Source organism: Brienomyrus brachyistius, chromosome 12 (genome assembly GCF_023856365.1).
Source record: "Brienomyrus brachyistius isolate T26 chromosome 12, BBRACH_0.4, whole genome shotgun sequence".
NCBI classification, from domain to species: Eukaryota; Metazoa; Chordata; class Actinopteri; order Osteoglossiformes; family Mormyridae; genus Brienomyrus; species Brienomyrus brachyistius.
Window position 1 is genome coordinate 8628989 of NC_064544.1, and position 16457 is coordinate 8645445.

Consider the following 16457-nt stretch of genomic DNA (forward strand, 5'->3'; position numbering starts at 1 on the left):
CACCCGGCAACGTGAGCATATGCAGTTTGGGCTGTGTCGCTTCATCAGCATTAATAAAGTTTGATATTTCTGAGTTTGCAATGCTTGGCATACAGCCTGACGGTTCTGCTTGTTCTGTCTTGCCATTATCTACTTTTGTTCTACACTCAGATCCTGCTCTGCTGTTGGGTCTCCTACTTGCTGTTATAACACTTCAGGAAACACTGATGAGGCTCCAAAGCACATTTTTACACAACTTTAAACGGACACTTCCCCTTTAAATGAACACCTTGCCTTTAAATGAACACATCCCCTTTAAATGAACAGTTCCCCTTTAAATAAACACCCTCTTTCAAACGAACACAGCCTTTAAACAAACACTTCCCCTTCCACTGGAAAAGCCTGGCGCCCTTCACGAGGCAGCTGTGCAATTTGTCTGTTTTTAATTTTTTTCCCCCTCTTGCTAGAGGTCACAACTTCCTTTTAGTGTGTGTGGTAGAAATAGGGAGGATGCATTAAGGCACAGATTGTGTGCAAGTTCAGTGGGAGGCCATTACTGCACCAGCACTCTGTGGTGCATTAAGACCCATTTCCTGTTATCTGCTCTGGGAATTGTGTTTAAATGATTCAGCCAGGCTTCTGCCGGCTCTTCGATTCGGACTCTGGTTTCATGAGACTGTAAAGGCCTCCATGTTTTCTGTGTCCTCTTGTTCTCTTCTCCTGCCAATCACATGGTACTTTTCCCCCAATGTGACGCCGCCATGACAAAGCAAGCCCTTGCACGCACGCCCCGTCCAACTCTACACCCACAAATGCAATCAGGCTTAACTATGTACATTTAGACAGGCCCATTGTCTCCTGTAATGCTCAGGTTCAGATTGTGTTAGTTTTCCACTCAGCGTCATCCGTGTGGTGGAGGCAGAGCTTGGTTTGATCATAGCAGGTCACCTGTGAATTAGCTACACACTAATACTCTAAAACACTGTGGGGGGTCGGCTGGTCACTACCGACTCCGCGATATAGACGGAGCAGCTGACTTTCTGTATCTTCCTTCTTTGAGCAGTGAAAACACATTTTAATCTTGCGACTTCTTTCTCTGCTGCCCTTTTTAGTGAGATAATTCTTGGTTACCGACAGTTTTCCTCACAGCTCCACTATTACCATAGTTAACAGTGGACAATGTGCCGGTAATTATTTAATTTTGTTAGGCCGTCTGACCTTAGCAGCACAAACAAAACACGCAGGGTGTACTTGGCTAACCCTCAGATATGCAAATTATAACTCAGTAAAAATGTATTTAGCCGCCTTTTTTCCCAATCTTTGATTTTGCATGAAGGGAATTTTCCTTGCATGAAGGGAATTTTTGGTGCAAGTTATGTCCTGTTTTACAAGGAAACTGTGATGTGAATCATATATTTTCTAGGGAAGGATATATAATTCTTTCCCATGACAGCACATTAATATCTAAATATAGAAATGGCCACAATTACTATATAGGTCAATGATGTCTCTCCTATTTCAAGCAGCAAGCACTGTAGCAGTTCAGAACTTGTAACTGGCAGCTGTATATATGATTGAATATGGGAGCTATGTATAAGAATATAGGAGCTACGACATAGGAGATCTTCATTTTTGACTGTAGATAAGAAACAAGAGGGGGTGTCATGGTGGTACAGTGATTAGCACTATTGCCTCAGACTTCTGAGACGTGGGTTTGACAATCCGCCATGGTTCCGTGTGTGGAGTTTGCATGTTCTCCCCATGTTGTTGTGGGGTTTCCTCCGGGTACACCCAGTTTCCCCTCGTGGTCCAAAACCATGCTGAGATTAACTGGAGTTACCAAACAGCACAGGTGTGAATGGTGAGCGCCCTGTGATGGCTTGGCAACCTCATTATCCTGCCTTGTGCCCGTAGCCACTAGAATAGGCACTGGGCCCCTGCCACCCTGAATAGGACAAGTGGGTGCAGAAAATGGATTAATGGGACAAGATGCAGGTTAAATAAGGATTCAGCTCCCAAAAACATAATGTGTCCAGTGTTCCTCTGTGAAGTAATAAAACATTCAAGTGTAATGGGCTCATTAGCTGCATGGTGCTCAGTTTGTGTCGTTTACGTTGCATGGGGTGCTTTACAATGGGAGGTCTCTTAGCTAACGGGGAGTCTAGCTGGCAGACAATGGCGGCTTTTACGAGTAATACAGGAGACTTCTGCCTCATTTCAGATCTCCCCGGACAAATCCTTCCCTCTGCTTGTTACTGTGCTAGCCACCGCAGAACACTCTTATGTGTTTCTCTCTGAGAGGCGCAGCTGAACCTTCGCCTTTGCAGACGAGCTGAGCCTAAATAAAGTGGCCTGACCGGGTTTCACGACAAGGCCTGAGGTCGCTGTCACACACACCTCTTCCGAGCTCTTCTGGTGTGTCGTGTTCGAGTCGCGCCCTGCAAGCATTACCACATGGCCACGCCTCGCATTGACTCGATCCAGCTCTATATCAGATCCTGTTATTGATCTTCACAATGCATATTTACAATTACTGTTGGGCGTTGGAGGGGAAAACCTGAAAGCTTGAGTCTTTCATCAGCCACTAGGATTCTTTAATAGTTAAGGATTCCCAGGGGAGCGATATGCTCCTCTCGGTACAGACAGATTAAAGCTTAATGCTCCAGGCCTAGTAGCCATGGAGTGGTGATTTACTCCTTACCATGTTGTCGTCTTCAACCGGAAAGTCAGGTGTCAGGTTCAAGTCATTTCCTCCATCCATCCATCCATCCAAATGTCTATACATTGCTGGCAGTCCGACTGTACAGCTCAGTGGAATTTAATTCTAAGAATCTTAGTTAGGAGAACTAACTGTTGGAAAGTATATATGTCACCTTGTTCGATGCTCATAAATATAATCATTTAAGACCTTAAAAATGCATGTTGCTGTTACCAGTAGGTGCTTAAGGTGTTATGGCTGTATTAACGTTTTAATTGCCCTGCTGTTACTGGTGTTGTGATTTGGAAAATGGGACCTTGTCGTCCATCTGAGGTATATATTTAAAGCTCAGAGATTACATCAGGTTTACTCAGTATTTTCGATGAATTGACGGTCCTCTCAGTGGGGGTGTTAAACGAAGATGGCTGCGACCTTTGTGCCGACATCAGAGGGATCCTGTCATTGTGCAGTCCGCATGATCGGAGCTGAGCCACTCAACGGGACTCACACTAATTGAGGTCATGTGACAATCTCTCCTAAGGGTTTTTAAAAAGACATCCATCTTTCTCTTTAATGTTCAGAAGTGGAGGAGCTCTCCTGGGGAGGTGACAGAAATGAGACAGCCTACCTTTTCTGGGTCATTAGTCTTCACCGGACATGCGGGGGACTGCATGCCCCCGGTCCAACACAAACACTGTGCCATGGACTTCTCCACCCAGAGGTGATTCTAGGATTTTGTAAGGCGGGGGGGTAAAAAGGGCCAAAATTCATACAGAGGAATCAACCTTACTAATAACCAATGATACATTTGGTGACAGGGGATGGGGGATGGGCCAATCAGTTTTCAGCTGGGACTGACACCCCTGTAGCCCCACCCATGACCCATGTGTACAGCCCTACCTCCACCAGAACCAGAACTGAGCAGCTTCTACCTTCTGGGTTTTGGTCAATGCAACCTTCAACCCAAGTGAAACCTGTCCCAGAATTCCAGTGAACGCATCTTAGGTCATGTGACTGCTGTAAACTGACATCTCACAGCATATGGAGGCATTTTAGCTATAAGTATAGAATATAAAACCTCAAATGCACCCTGATACAAAAAGAAGAGCAGAGGAGATAATGAGGAAACAACTTAAGCAGGACAGTAACTGCAAAGGGAGCAGGCAAATAAAAGGTTGATTGGTCAGGGGACTCGCCTGCATTGTTAAATTAAATAGTCACAATCCCAATGCTTGACCTGGGAAAAGACGGATATAAATAAAACCACCCAATAAGCAGCTAGCTAATAACACCAGGGGAGTGTTTCCTCGGGAGCTGTGGTCGATCAACTTTTCCTGCGAACGCCTCATTTAGTGCCTGGAAAAGGACAGTTAATTGTCCTTGACTTTATTTGTCTGCAGGAGTCGAGCGCTCAAACTGCTGTCATGTGGTGCGACTGGTGTTTGGAGAGCCAGGAGGCTGCCGGCTCTGAAAACACTGCCTGAGGACTGGCATGATAATGGCATCGATTTTAGCCCCCCCCCCCTCCTCAGAAAGAGCAGAGTCGATGTTTGCTTTGCGATGAGCGGGGAGTCTGGCTTGTGTGGCAAATAGCGGCACGTTGATCAAACAATATTTTGCAGACACTGCCAAAGCATTTACATAGTATTTTGGGAGCAGTGAGTAATGTTCGGGGCTTGGACCAGGAGTTTATAGTTCTAAACACAGTAGGTTGTTGGTTTGAGTCTCACAAGGCCACATTTCTGATGGTATGCTACCTGTAAGACCTGTAAAACTCTCAAGCATAGTTGTTCAAAAGCATCAGCTGAGCACCTCAGACATTACAGACCAATACCTTTAATTTCTCGTAGATGAGTAACTCAAAACAGATATGGGCAACCCTACTAGAGGCAATATGAGCCATTTCTGATGTGAACACTACAGTCATGGCCAAAAATACTGGCACCCCTGCATTTATGTCAGAAAATGCACCACTTCTCCCAGATAATTTGTTGTAATTACAAATGCTTTGGTATCACATGTTTATTTCTTTTGTTGGCACTGGAATAATGCAAAAAAACAAAGGATCAAAAGTATCAAGAAGCTCAGAGTGATAGGTCTTACAGCAGGACAATGACCCAAAGCAAACTTCAAAAAGCACCCAGAAATGGTTTAAGACAAAGAGCTGGAAAGTTTTGAAGTGGCCAGCAATGGGTCCAGATCTAAATCCCATAGAGCACCTGTGGAGAGACCTAAAACCAGCAGTTGGGAGAAGGAACCCTTCAAATCTGAGAGACCTGGAGCAGCTGTCAAAGGTGAGTGGTACAAAATTCTAGTAGAGAGATGTAAAAGACTCAATGACTGTTACATAAAGTGATTAAAAGCAGTTATTTCTTCCGAAGGGTTTGCTACCAAGTATTAAGTTGTCCAGACCATTTTTGACATTTTGTGTTTAAGCATTTGTAATCGCAACAATTTTCTGGGAGAAGTGGTGCATTTTCTGACATAAATGCAGGGGTGCCAATATTTTTGGCCATGACTGTATGTAAGTCTGTCGGGCAAAACGGGAAAGGGGTTTCATGAAAGGTCTTCAAAAGCTGCAAAAGACAAAAATACATCTCTGTATATTGTCAAAATCAACCTTGCTTTCAATTGGCTGCTGACAGCCTGCAATTCAGTGGAATTAATTAGTATCCCTTAATTAAAAACATGAATCCAGGAAAAGAATATAAAGTGAAGCAGAGAAACAATTAAAATTTTAGATATGAAACACAGGGATGTGCTATTCAAACAAAGAGCTTTTTAATTAAGGTGACAGGTGATTTAAATAGGACGTTACAGCTGGCCTTATTCGTACACAATAGGGCTCGTTCTGCATATGAATAGGAAAAACTTGTGGGGGAATCTCTCACAGCTGTCTTATAAATGTTAGGAGGAAAATGAGGCTGGAACGAGGAGCAGGCGATTAATCTGCAGAGTGTGACCTCGTAGAAAGAGCATTTAAGCCCTGAACTCTGCATCAGCTGCAGGTGTGAGCTATACAGACCCGGCTGCTTGTGGGTAAGGAGTCATCATAGCTGATGGGTTTAAATCTCCCATCTGAATCGGGCCCTCCGGTGTTTAAAAGCAAAGCACTCCCTCCCTTGTTAGTAGAGTATTTTTATACACAAGATTTCTTGTCTTGATGTGGGGAACTTCTTTTTTCAATTTGCATGTCTTTGGTGTACATGTCCTTACTCCACTCAGTGCAAACTATTAGAAGCTGTGTTTTGGAATAATAACAAGAACTTTTTAATAGCAAATTGCATCCTGTTTACAGCCTGACCTACATTTTAGAATAGCATGAAATACTTGGAAATCTCATTGCGTTATGAAGTTAGTTCGAGTGTCACGATCCAAGTGCCGCTGTTATTTTTTACGCAATCGTGAAACCCAAATGATGGTCTGTGCCACAGTGAACTGCACCCAAACGAAGGATTATTTCATAAACCCCAGAAACACACCCGCAGCGGGGCAGCCCCAGCGTGACCCAAAGTCTCAGGTACTGAAACGCAAACGACAAACACATATATGAAATCACTTTATTTCTGTTGTGCTGTGATTCCATTTCGGAGGGAACGTTACACTCCAACGAAATACCCGATTTGGTAGCATGCAGCGAGAGCTATCAGGCAGAGTGGAAACACAGAATTCACACGCTAATCTCATAGTAACCTTGCTACCACTGCAGACCGAATGCATGCACACTAGTGCCGATGCACAAGAGAAGAGGGGAAGAGGTCAACAGGCAGCACAATACGCAAAAAACGCACCGAATACAGCAACTCCCAAATACAGGCACTGGAGGACAGAAACAGGAACATCTACAGACAGGAAATACCTCGGAATCAACACCACCGTAACACAGAAAAACGAACAATGCAGCAAAACACTTAACAGTCACATTCAGGTTACACCAAAAAGGAACGTTTTTCAAAGTGTCAGGCAGTCAATCTACTGACAGTGCTGAAAGAGCCTAAAAATCAGGCAGACAATTCTGGCTTGCTGAAGCATTAGAAGGACTTTCAGTTGTACGTAATGCTGCTGCAAGGACCATGTGACAAATATATGCAGTAACATTAGCCAAGTAGCTAATACATTAATTTGTATCGTACAGTTTAATAACTATTACCATTAATAAAAATAATAGTAATATCAATAACATGGAATGCAGGGAATAGTATTTACACAAAAACCTTATTTAACTATATTTAATGGCAGCTCTATTGTACAAAAGGCAGTAATTATATTTGAATGTGTATATATATATAATTTTTTTTGTAACAAAGTCAAAGTTGTCAGGAGCGATGGATGTGGAACAGGGTTATTGGCAAGTGGACATATGGTACGGATTGGGGCTGGAACGGGACCATGCTGCCGGTCAGCTGGGCGGAATTACTGAGCTGACACTGGCCTTTTCCTGGGGCTATTAAATGATTCCCTAATCATTTCCGTGTAACACGTACTGTAATAACACCACTCCCTTAAGAAATAATAATGATGATGACGATGATGATGAAATATAGTAAAAACAACCCCTTTCTTTGGTTTAATTGAAACGTACATAGGAGCATCTAACTAAACACAAGAGATAAAAGATTACTTCAGTAAATCAGTGAAACAACTTATGCAATGCATGCCCGCCCCTACCCCCCCCCCCACCCCCCACACAAACACACATCTGCCTTGCTAATTTATGCACAGGACGTACAGAAAAGCCACATAATCCAGGATAATCTTTTCCCAGACCCAAATGGCTGAACTCAAGCACAGATGGAGAGCAGACGCACCAAGGACAGATGATCTGCTCCCTATGACCGTACTGCTTACAGTGATCATTCCCTTACAGCGATCATGTCTTTCTCAGTGTTCACATACGTACAAAACGTCAATTATCCTGGACATGATTAGCGTAACATGTTTAACCAAGGCTGCGGGTGATGTCACGGATAGTTTTGGGTGCACTGGCAAGCATCCGTAATGTCTGCAATTCTAAGCATACGCCGAAGATGAGATGTCAGTTTTAAACAATTTATAACACTTAATTTCGTCACGCAGGAGTGTGTAGTCAGCCATCGGAAAGATATGTACGACTGTTAACATAATCTAGGACCATATAGACAGGAACAAGAAACATTGGCCGGCTAGGTAACGCAGTTGTTACTAGCTACTATTTCCCGTTTGTTTTTAGCATCTCAACATTCAAAGCATTTCTGAAATGATGTTTGTCTGGTGGAATGAGACCCTGAATGAAGTACCAGTGCTAAAGTGCAGTTCGGAGGAGTTTTTTCCAACATGTTTGTGCCCATTAGAAAACCGGAGCCCTTCCAGGCTCCAGACAGAGAAGTCACATGTGATTGGCAGGAATAGACAACGAGCTGACTCAGAAGCTTCTCGGTAGTTCTTAACCAGCGCAAACCAGCTGGAATGTTTCCGAATATCTGGAATGTTTTGGAACGCTCACTAAGGACGAGTCATCTTAACAGGCTAGTTCACATGGTGGTAGTTTGATGTCGGTGCATGAACTGTACAAAACATCGAAGGAATTTTCATTTTACATATTAGAAAAGCAGGTAGGAGTCAATAAAGGAGCAAAGTATGAAACAGGAGAGGCACAAAAACAAGCATCAAAAAACAACAACAGCTTCTCGAATGGCGTGATTCGGCACATTTAGGTCAAATAATTCATTAGTTACTTATAAATGTTTAAAAGGCGTATGTTTTATGTTATGTTAATTATGTTAATGGTGACATCACAATTGCACACGTTTTCTTCACATTGTACTATCTTGAATTATCTATATAGTCACATGGTTGCAAAGTGCAAAAATAGAGATAAAGAATCATATTCAGCAACGAAAACGGAGGGGGCTACATTCTCTGATGTTACATCATTCTCAGATTTTTAAATTTACAATGATACATTTATACTGTAATGATTTTATCTGCCCTTGTGTCACATTTTTTAAATTTCATTCATTAATTAATTTTATCATTAATATTAATTTTTTTCTTCCTTTTACCATTTCTTTTGGTGAGCCTGAACAGCATTTTGGTCAACAAATGTTGATTTTAAATTCGCTTTATGAATAAATTTGACTTTGCTGTTGACTTATGCATAGAAAACTTTTCAATTATTTAATTATTCCGCTTCACAAAATAAAAGTATAGAACCATTCCTGTCACGATCGGTTATGGGTTTTATTTTTCACTGCTTTTGCAAATGTAACATCAGAGCCGGATCCATTATAAAAATGAATAAATAGAGCGTTTCGAAAAAACTGACTATCGTTAAAAGGAATAGCTAACTAAGCTTTTAAAGATTCAGTTAACTGTATGTCACTGTAATTTAATTCCTACGTGTCCTCTGACACTCTAACCCAACTCTACAATAAAGACTAAAGCACGTGGAAGACAACACCATATCAGAGCGCAGACTCTACTTATTAAGCAGCACGAACAGCAATGAAGATTGTCTGTTATTGCTGATGTGGGATCACATTCCCATTAATTAACCAACGGACACAGGACAACTTCATTAAGGACAATATTGCACCGTGGTCATTGTCTGTTTTACAAAGTATACACACAGCATCCTTTTAAAACTAATAATACGCTACAGAACACTAAACAGCTCTGTATTTACATTTATGAAAAACCAAATATATATAGCCCTCTAGATCCAATTGTGTAGTAGCTTGATTCTATTCTTTCGAGAATCCTGATAGCATCGCTTGCATTTAACGAATGGCACGTATAGTCTTTTGACATTGAAACGAGCATTGAGACGAGCAGGCTTGTCCACGCCAAGCCTTTTTGTCCTGGCTATTTACACGACGCACTCCTCCGTGCGCAGTGGATGAGCTTTCGAACTAACGCTTACTGTTATGCACGACGACTGTGGCACGTGTCAGTATGAGAGCAACTGAAAACCAGAATTATTGCCTTAATTCTTTACATGGCAAAGAAAAATGAAATTTAAATTATACAAATGTAATCACGACACCGTCAGCATGCTTGAGAAACATCATTTTGATAAAGCTTTCTTCAATATTTTAAGCTGTCACGTTGATGTTTATGGAATGGATGGACACATCTGTTTATGCAAACAGGGGAGGTTCATAACGACACATATATTTATATATTCACACTGCATGTGTATATGAATAATATAAAGAACAAAACTAATGACTCGGTTATATGATTTTGAGTATTAAAGATAAAAGTATGGCTTATACTCTTAGTTAATTTTCTTTTAGCAACTTTATATATGTATTTATATTATTTTAATTATTTCAAACTAGAAGCTATTTACAAACTAAATGTGGGAATATGGATACTGCTGTGTTATATTCTGTCTGTAGGGGCAGTGTGGAGCAGTGGGTAAGGTATATAAATCAAAGATTGGCACTTTAACAGTGCTAACTGTGTTACTTTTTATTGAATATGTCCTGCAGTGGCCCAGGAAGGTATTTCATGACGGTATCCATGATTCCCTCCTCCTCTTCTTCGGTGTCACCGCAGCCGGTAGGTACCGCTTTTTTCGGGCGGGTCAAGCTGCCCTCAGATGCCTGCTCCATGGCGGCCTGGGCCTCCGCCTCCTTCTCTTCCTTCTTCTTGAGGCCGTACTGGAGGGAAGAGCGATAAGATCAGACATTTATGGGCCAGACCTCGGATTTCCCAGAAGTCATCGGTATCTGCCATACTAAATGGGAAGATGGTAGCATCGTGGTCAAGTGTAGCAGTCAAGTCCGATGGCCTCTTGACCACATGGGTGCCAATTGAAGTGTCAATAGGAGACACTAAACGTGAAGGGATCCAATAATGATATTCAGTTTGTATAAATGAATAAACACTTACAAAGCAATGCAAGGTCTAAAAAGAAAAACAGAGTCAACAAGCAGGACTGTGAACCAGAACAGGGATTATAGTCTAAGAGCTGCTGGTTCAGAGCTGCTTAGCTGCTGTGGCTCTGAAATTGACCTGAATTCCTTAAGTAAAGCATACTGCTTAAAAAATAAAGTATAAGCTGGATAGAGAAGTTTGCTAATTAGCTGTATGCATTTAACAAGTGACCTATGGATATCCGTGCAATGCTAATAAAGAGAGGTGGAAAGTTCAGGTCCAGAAAGTATAAATCCAGACCAAGGTTTTGTTTCAGCCAACCAGTTGAGTTCTCTGTGACTGTGACTCTTTATGTTCCACTGGTTGGTTGAAACGAAATCCTGGTCTAGATTTGTACTTTCTGGATCTGAACTTTCCACCTCTGCTAATAAACCGGATGCAAGTCATAGACATTCCCATTCTTCTGCCTGAGATGAACCATTCAAAGTCTGCTTTATAATGTGCCTGTGTGCTCCATTTGATTGTTCAGTACACTGTCATTTAAATGAAAAAAGATGTGAATGTTTTACGTTGTAACTCAAATCACTAGTGAAAAATGATTTCCAATGAGTCCCTTGCCTTATCTGCAGCTTGGTTCACTAAATCGAGCAGAAAATCTCCAAAAAAGTCACTTAATTTCATCCAGGTGTTTTCACAGGACTACATCTGATATTTATGAGCATTTACGAGCGTTAAGTAAACATTTCTGTTAAAAAACATGAACTTTAATCTGTTCCAGATTTAATTACAACATTAAAACATCTTTCTCTTCCAGAGTAAATACCCATTAATTAGATGTTTTTACATGACCAGTTTGGGGTCATACACTACATTCAGGAGTACAAGAGTGGCACTCATCCTCGTACCAGATACTGCCCCAGAACATAACAGGGGAAGTGAACATAAACTTAAATGCGCTTTATATTATCAATCTATTCATTATCTCAAAATTTTCATTTAGAATGAAATATCAGGGGAAATATAATGAAAAAAAAAACCCTGTCTAACAGTTTAATATTGAAAACCCAGGCTTACACAATCCCCCTTAATGTAATTGAAATTACGGCAGGTTCCCTTGCAAAAGTTCACCAGGGTCAGATCAGCTTCAGGAGAAGAAACAAAGGCAGGCCTCGTCTGGGACCAAGCATGTGCTGTTTTGAACTTTCAGACTCCAAAGATCACGGGCCTGTAATTCGGAACGGCTGGAAGTTAAAGTGTAATTAACTTGTTTCCCAAGGCCTGTGGAAATGCAGAGCTCGGTGCTGAGATCCTAAATGAAGGTAACCAGGCGACTCGCCTGTGTGCTCTGGCAAGGCTGCGCCACTCGCCCGGCCCAAAGAGGCCAGCGTGGGCTTTCTGGGTCAGCCTTATTCTCCAGGGCCCAAGCTGACCTGCTAGCTGTGAAAGAGGAGTGTGCCAGGACACCATGGTACGGCAGGTGGCCCTGGAAGAGTAGGGTCTTACGGGAAGAGACAGCCAGCCATGTTGCGTCCAGGTGGAAGAAAGCCAGCTTCTTGTGAATAGATGCAATCTCCATGTTTGTGACTTGCTGTCACTGAGAGAGTAGCAATGGTGGCCTTTTCCAATAAAAGTGGAAGGCGGCACTAGGACCCAGGAGCCCAGCCTATTCATCCAGAAGAGTTGTTCCCAGCTCTGAAGCTCTGAAGGTCAATGTCATGCTCCCCACACATTCTACAGAAATGTGAGTGTCTCATTAAGGGAGGGGGTGGGTGTGCGGCTCATACTCCTGGCTTATGCTGAGCATAAGCAGAAGCTCTGGATTACTTAAATAATGTCATAATGATTTTCGTCGGCGCTAGAGTATGCAAATCCAATCCCTTCTAGCCGCAGAAAGGAAAACGAGGAGCTCAGGACTCTCTGTTCTCGTTGTGGAGCAGGACCAGGAATCGGCTCTTATTCTGTGAGTGCAGAGGGCCTGCGGGGGTCATTCCTGACAAGAGAGCCCTGAGACAGCCTCCAGCACGATCCTGGATGCTCTTCAGCTGGGCTTAGGCTAGTACAGTAGCAGCGTTTCATACTGTGACCCCTTTAATGCTCATACATTTGACATTCCTGCTTTTGGTTATTGGCCAGTTGGCGAATGAAAGAAACAAACAATTAATATAATTATTGGAGCTTGGTGAAAGATCGCAATAACTCACAGACGAAATGTAAGCCAAAAACAAGACTGGTATATATTTGGATCACATGAAATCATATAAGGTCTAATATATAAATATTAGTAATGCACCATATTTCTTAGTGTAAGTGTATACAATATATATCATTTAATATAAATATGAAATATTAATATTAAAAACCTTGGTCTGCATATGCTGCGCATCTTCATCACAGCAATCAGCCTCACTCACGCATTACCTGTCTTTGTTACCATGGAATCTCATGTTTCTTACGGTGACGTTTAAACTTTTCAGTGCTGTTGATTTCGCATTTAAATTTACAAAACAAAGTACTAATTTTGTCCATACAGGGGCAAAATTCAGATAGTTTGTATATAATGTAAAAAGGACTTCATAGGAAATGACAAAGCAATTTGACATGAAAAGTATACACTACTTGTTTGTTGAGAAATTGGTAATTAGTATCGTTCAGGCTAGCAGACTGTTATGGGTAGAGGTTAGGGAGCCCAAGTATTATTCACAACTTGTCACATTCGCTGCATCATAATCCTCAAGACTGTGAAAGGGTTACTGTACTCTGACACAGGAACTGCTGTTGTACCTTTGTGCATTCTAATCAGCCTGGATGACTTAAGGAAAATACTCACTTTGGATAAAATATAAAGTAAATATTTTCATTTTAGTTTCAACCATATCACATGAACGTTTTGGTTCAGGTTTGGACAACATATCGATATTAAGTCTTTATTATATATTTAAGAGATATTAGCATGAATACAGAGGGGGCCATTGCCTCTATTATATATGAGGAGTTCCACATGAATGTGACGTATTAAAAGGGCATATAACTGGAGAAATCAATTAGCGTCGACCAAAAGTCCCAAGAACAAGCGCTTTGTTTATACTGACAGGGCTGATCAGACTGACTACATGAGACCTGCTGGCTGCATTGTAGTAATATTAGCTGTGACCACTGGTATCATGTACCGTGGTAAAAATGGGGCTACCATGTGCATGTAGCAGCCTTTAGATATTCTATGAGACAAATTTGGCACCAGGTTATCATTTGATACAGGCTAATGAAAGAGTTTATAACGGATGTACAGTGACACTGAGGCTAACACATACAGGTATGTTTAGTTTAATTATTAATATGGAAACCGTAACGTAAATGATCGGCAATTGCATATCGTCACACGGTGCAAGATGAAGGCAGGCATTTTGCCGAATGAAAGAGGTTTATCGAACTAGACAGCAGCAGGGAAACAAATGAGACTGCAAGGGGTCAATACAAGAAACTGAGAACGGGGAAGGACAAGGGCAGATAGGAGCACCGCCAGTGACCAGACTGGGTCTGATGAGACAATCAGGTACTTAAATGCAAAGACTAACAAGGGGCAACAAGCAACAGGTGTGGCTCATCAGGGTCATGTGACAGAGGAAACAAGAGGGTCAGATGGACATGATGGGAAAGACATTACACACATAGACTTCTGCTAGGAAATTCGTAAAGGAGTCAACATTAAACCCCGGAATGTTTCACGAGAGCAGCTAAAACTCTAAAAATAGCCTGAGTTTTCCTCTGAGTCTTAAATGTCACTGTTTGGTTTTTTTTTATTATTATTTCTGAAGCATTTTACAGCGTTCCTGCCAGCAGGCTGGTGTCACCCAGCTCAGAGAAGTGAGTGCCGTCACTCCTCACCCCACAACTCCCGCAGTCAGACGCATGTCAAAGCTCTCTTCATGACCTAAAAAGGTACCCACAGGACTTTCTCCCGCTCCCTATCAATCTCTGAGTAGGTTCCTGTAGGTTCCCCTTCCCCAAGATGAGCTTTAAAAAGATTAATTTTTCATAAATTTCAGTGAACTGCTTCCAGAACACACCGGTATTTGCTGCAGTGATGCTGCTTCTTTTCACGGGTGGGTAGCTCCGATCCAGAGAGTCCAGACCAAGATTTTGTTTCTACCAATCAGTTCAGTACTCTGTGCCTATGACTCTTTATACTCAAGTGGTTGGTTGAAACAAAACGTTGGTCTGGATTTTTTATTCTCTTGAGCGGAATTACCCACCACTGCTTCTCTTAAATGAACCTCCAGAGTAACTTTAGAGAAGTGGATATCGTCACTCGCTCTGTTTAACAACTTTCGCAAATGCCATCTTCTGGAATATATTTACTTCTCTTTGACCAACTTTAATAAATTCAACAGAGAAAATAAAACTTCACTTAGGGTCTTGGCGCAGAAATTCTTTAAGTGAGTCTGGCTCCTCCTACGAGGGGTCAAAGAGAGAGAGGAGGTGTTGTAGGTGGGGGTGTACAGTATGTGCTCTGCCGTGTAATACAAAACCGAAAGGGAAAAAAACTGCATCATAAATCTTCCCTCCCACATGACCAGAAGGGTGATCGATTTAACGCGCAGAGGCTCGGCTCTAGTCCCTTCTCCAAGTCAGCAAACTCAACACCAACATGGTGTGTGAATGTATAACACAGTAGGGCGTAGGCGCGCTCTGGCTTGTAGATCGGGCTAATGCTGTATGTTCTTCTCTCTGTGGAGCAGAAATCCCTTTAGCAGAATAGATGTTATTCTGTGCTATCAACCCACGTACAGATCCTCACAACATCTTCATCTTTTTTTTTTTACAGCGCACTAATATTAAGTTGGACTTTCTTCTCGCCGAATTACTCTTATCTTTAGAATTGGAATCCGAGTGACTCGTGCATTAATTCAAATGTGTGAGTTTCCTGTTTGGCTGTCGTCAAATTGATGAACTGCTTTGTGGCACAAATGCGTCGCTGCCATTAGGGGTCAGTTCCAAGAAACTGGAAGCAAAACAAGATTTCAAAAGTAACCAGCGCATAACTAATCGCTCCAGACACCGCCGGCCCTCGGAATCAGCCGGGGTAATTGCATTCATTATGGCTTATTTGAAACATGCTATGTATGTTCGATAATATGCTGTCAAGCAAAGCTCAGCTGAATAGAAATGGGGGTCTATTAGGCAGGTACAGTTGAAAAAGGGGTTATGTTTTTTAATGGAAGAAATGGGGGATTGTCTTTGCAATCTATTTCAAAGCTCTCGACCACCAGTCAGTGCATTATTGTGGCGTGTTCATGGATGGGCGCCATCGCCCCCCCCCCCCCTTACCTTATCTCTGATTCCCTGTCGGATCGACTCCCTCTCTGCCTCCATCCTCGCATACTTTGCCTTCCTCTCCTCCTCCTGCTGCCTCAGGGCCTCCTGTCTCTCTTCCTCCTTCTTCTCAGCATCGGGGTCTTTCTCCTCTTCGCCGCCCAGCATCTTGCCCATGTCCTTGGTGGCCCCTTTGGGAGACGAGCAGAGCGAAGTAGCTGTTAGCGGGAGACTCCCCCCGGGGGAGAGGTGACGCTCACCAAATGTGCACTTGTGAAGGCAGACCCTAGAGAGGTCGCTCCTTTATGGAACTGGCTCCAAAGTTAAAGGACGACGAGAGCTGGACATTATCTATCTATTTTCTGTATTCGCTTGTCCTGTTCAGGGCTTGCTGGGGTCTAAAGCTTATCCCAGGGAATAACCCAGGATGGGGCACCAACCCATCACAGGGCACACTTACACATCATTCACTCATACATCATTCACACCTATGGGAAATATGATAACTTTAGCATGTTTGTTGAGGTTGGAGACTGAGCACACGGAGGAAACCCCATGATGAAGCTCCCCAAACACAGATCCAGGGTAGAGACTCTAACCCTGGTCC

The 16457-nt window shown here is 42.4% G+C and overlaps 1 protein-coding gene across 2 annotated transcripts in view; it reads right to left on the reverse strand.

Moving 5' to 3' along the window:
• Positions 1 to 8315: 8315 nt before the first annotated feature.
• LOC125705169 (complexin-1) overlaps positions 8316 to 16457 on the reverse strand; it is a 37468-nt gene continuing 29326 nt past the window's right edge. For both annotated transcript variants that reach the window (XM_048971592.1, XM_048971593.1), the window contains exons 3-4: positions 15866 to 16041; positions 8316 to 10323 (exon numbers count right to left, since the gene is read on the reverse strand). In XM_048971592.1, the coding sequence (XP_048827549.1) occupies positions 10126 to 10323; positions 15866 to 16041 (374 nt within the window). In that variant the 3' untranslated portion in view covers positions 8316 to 10125. The remainder of the gene's footprint in view (positions 10324 to 15865; positions 16042 to 16457) is intronic.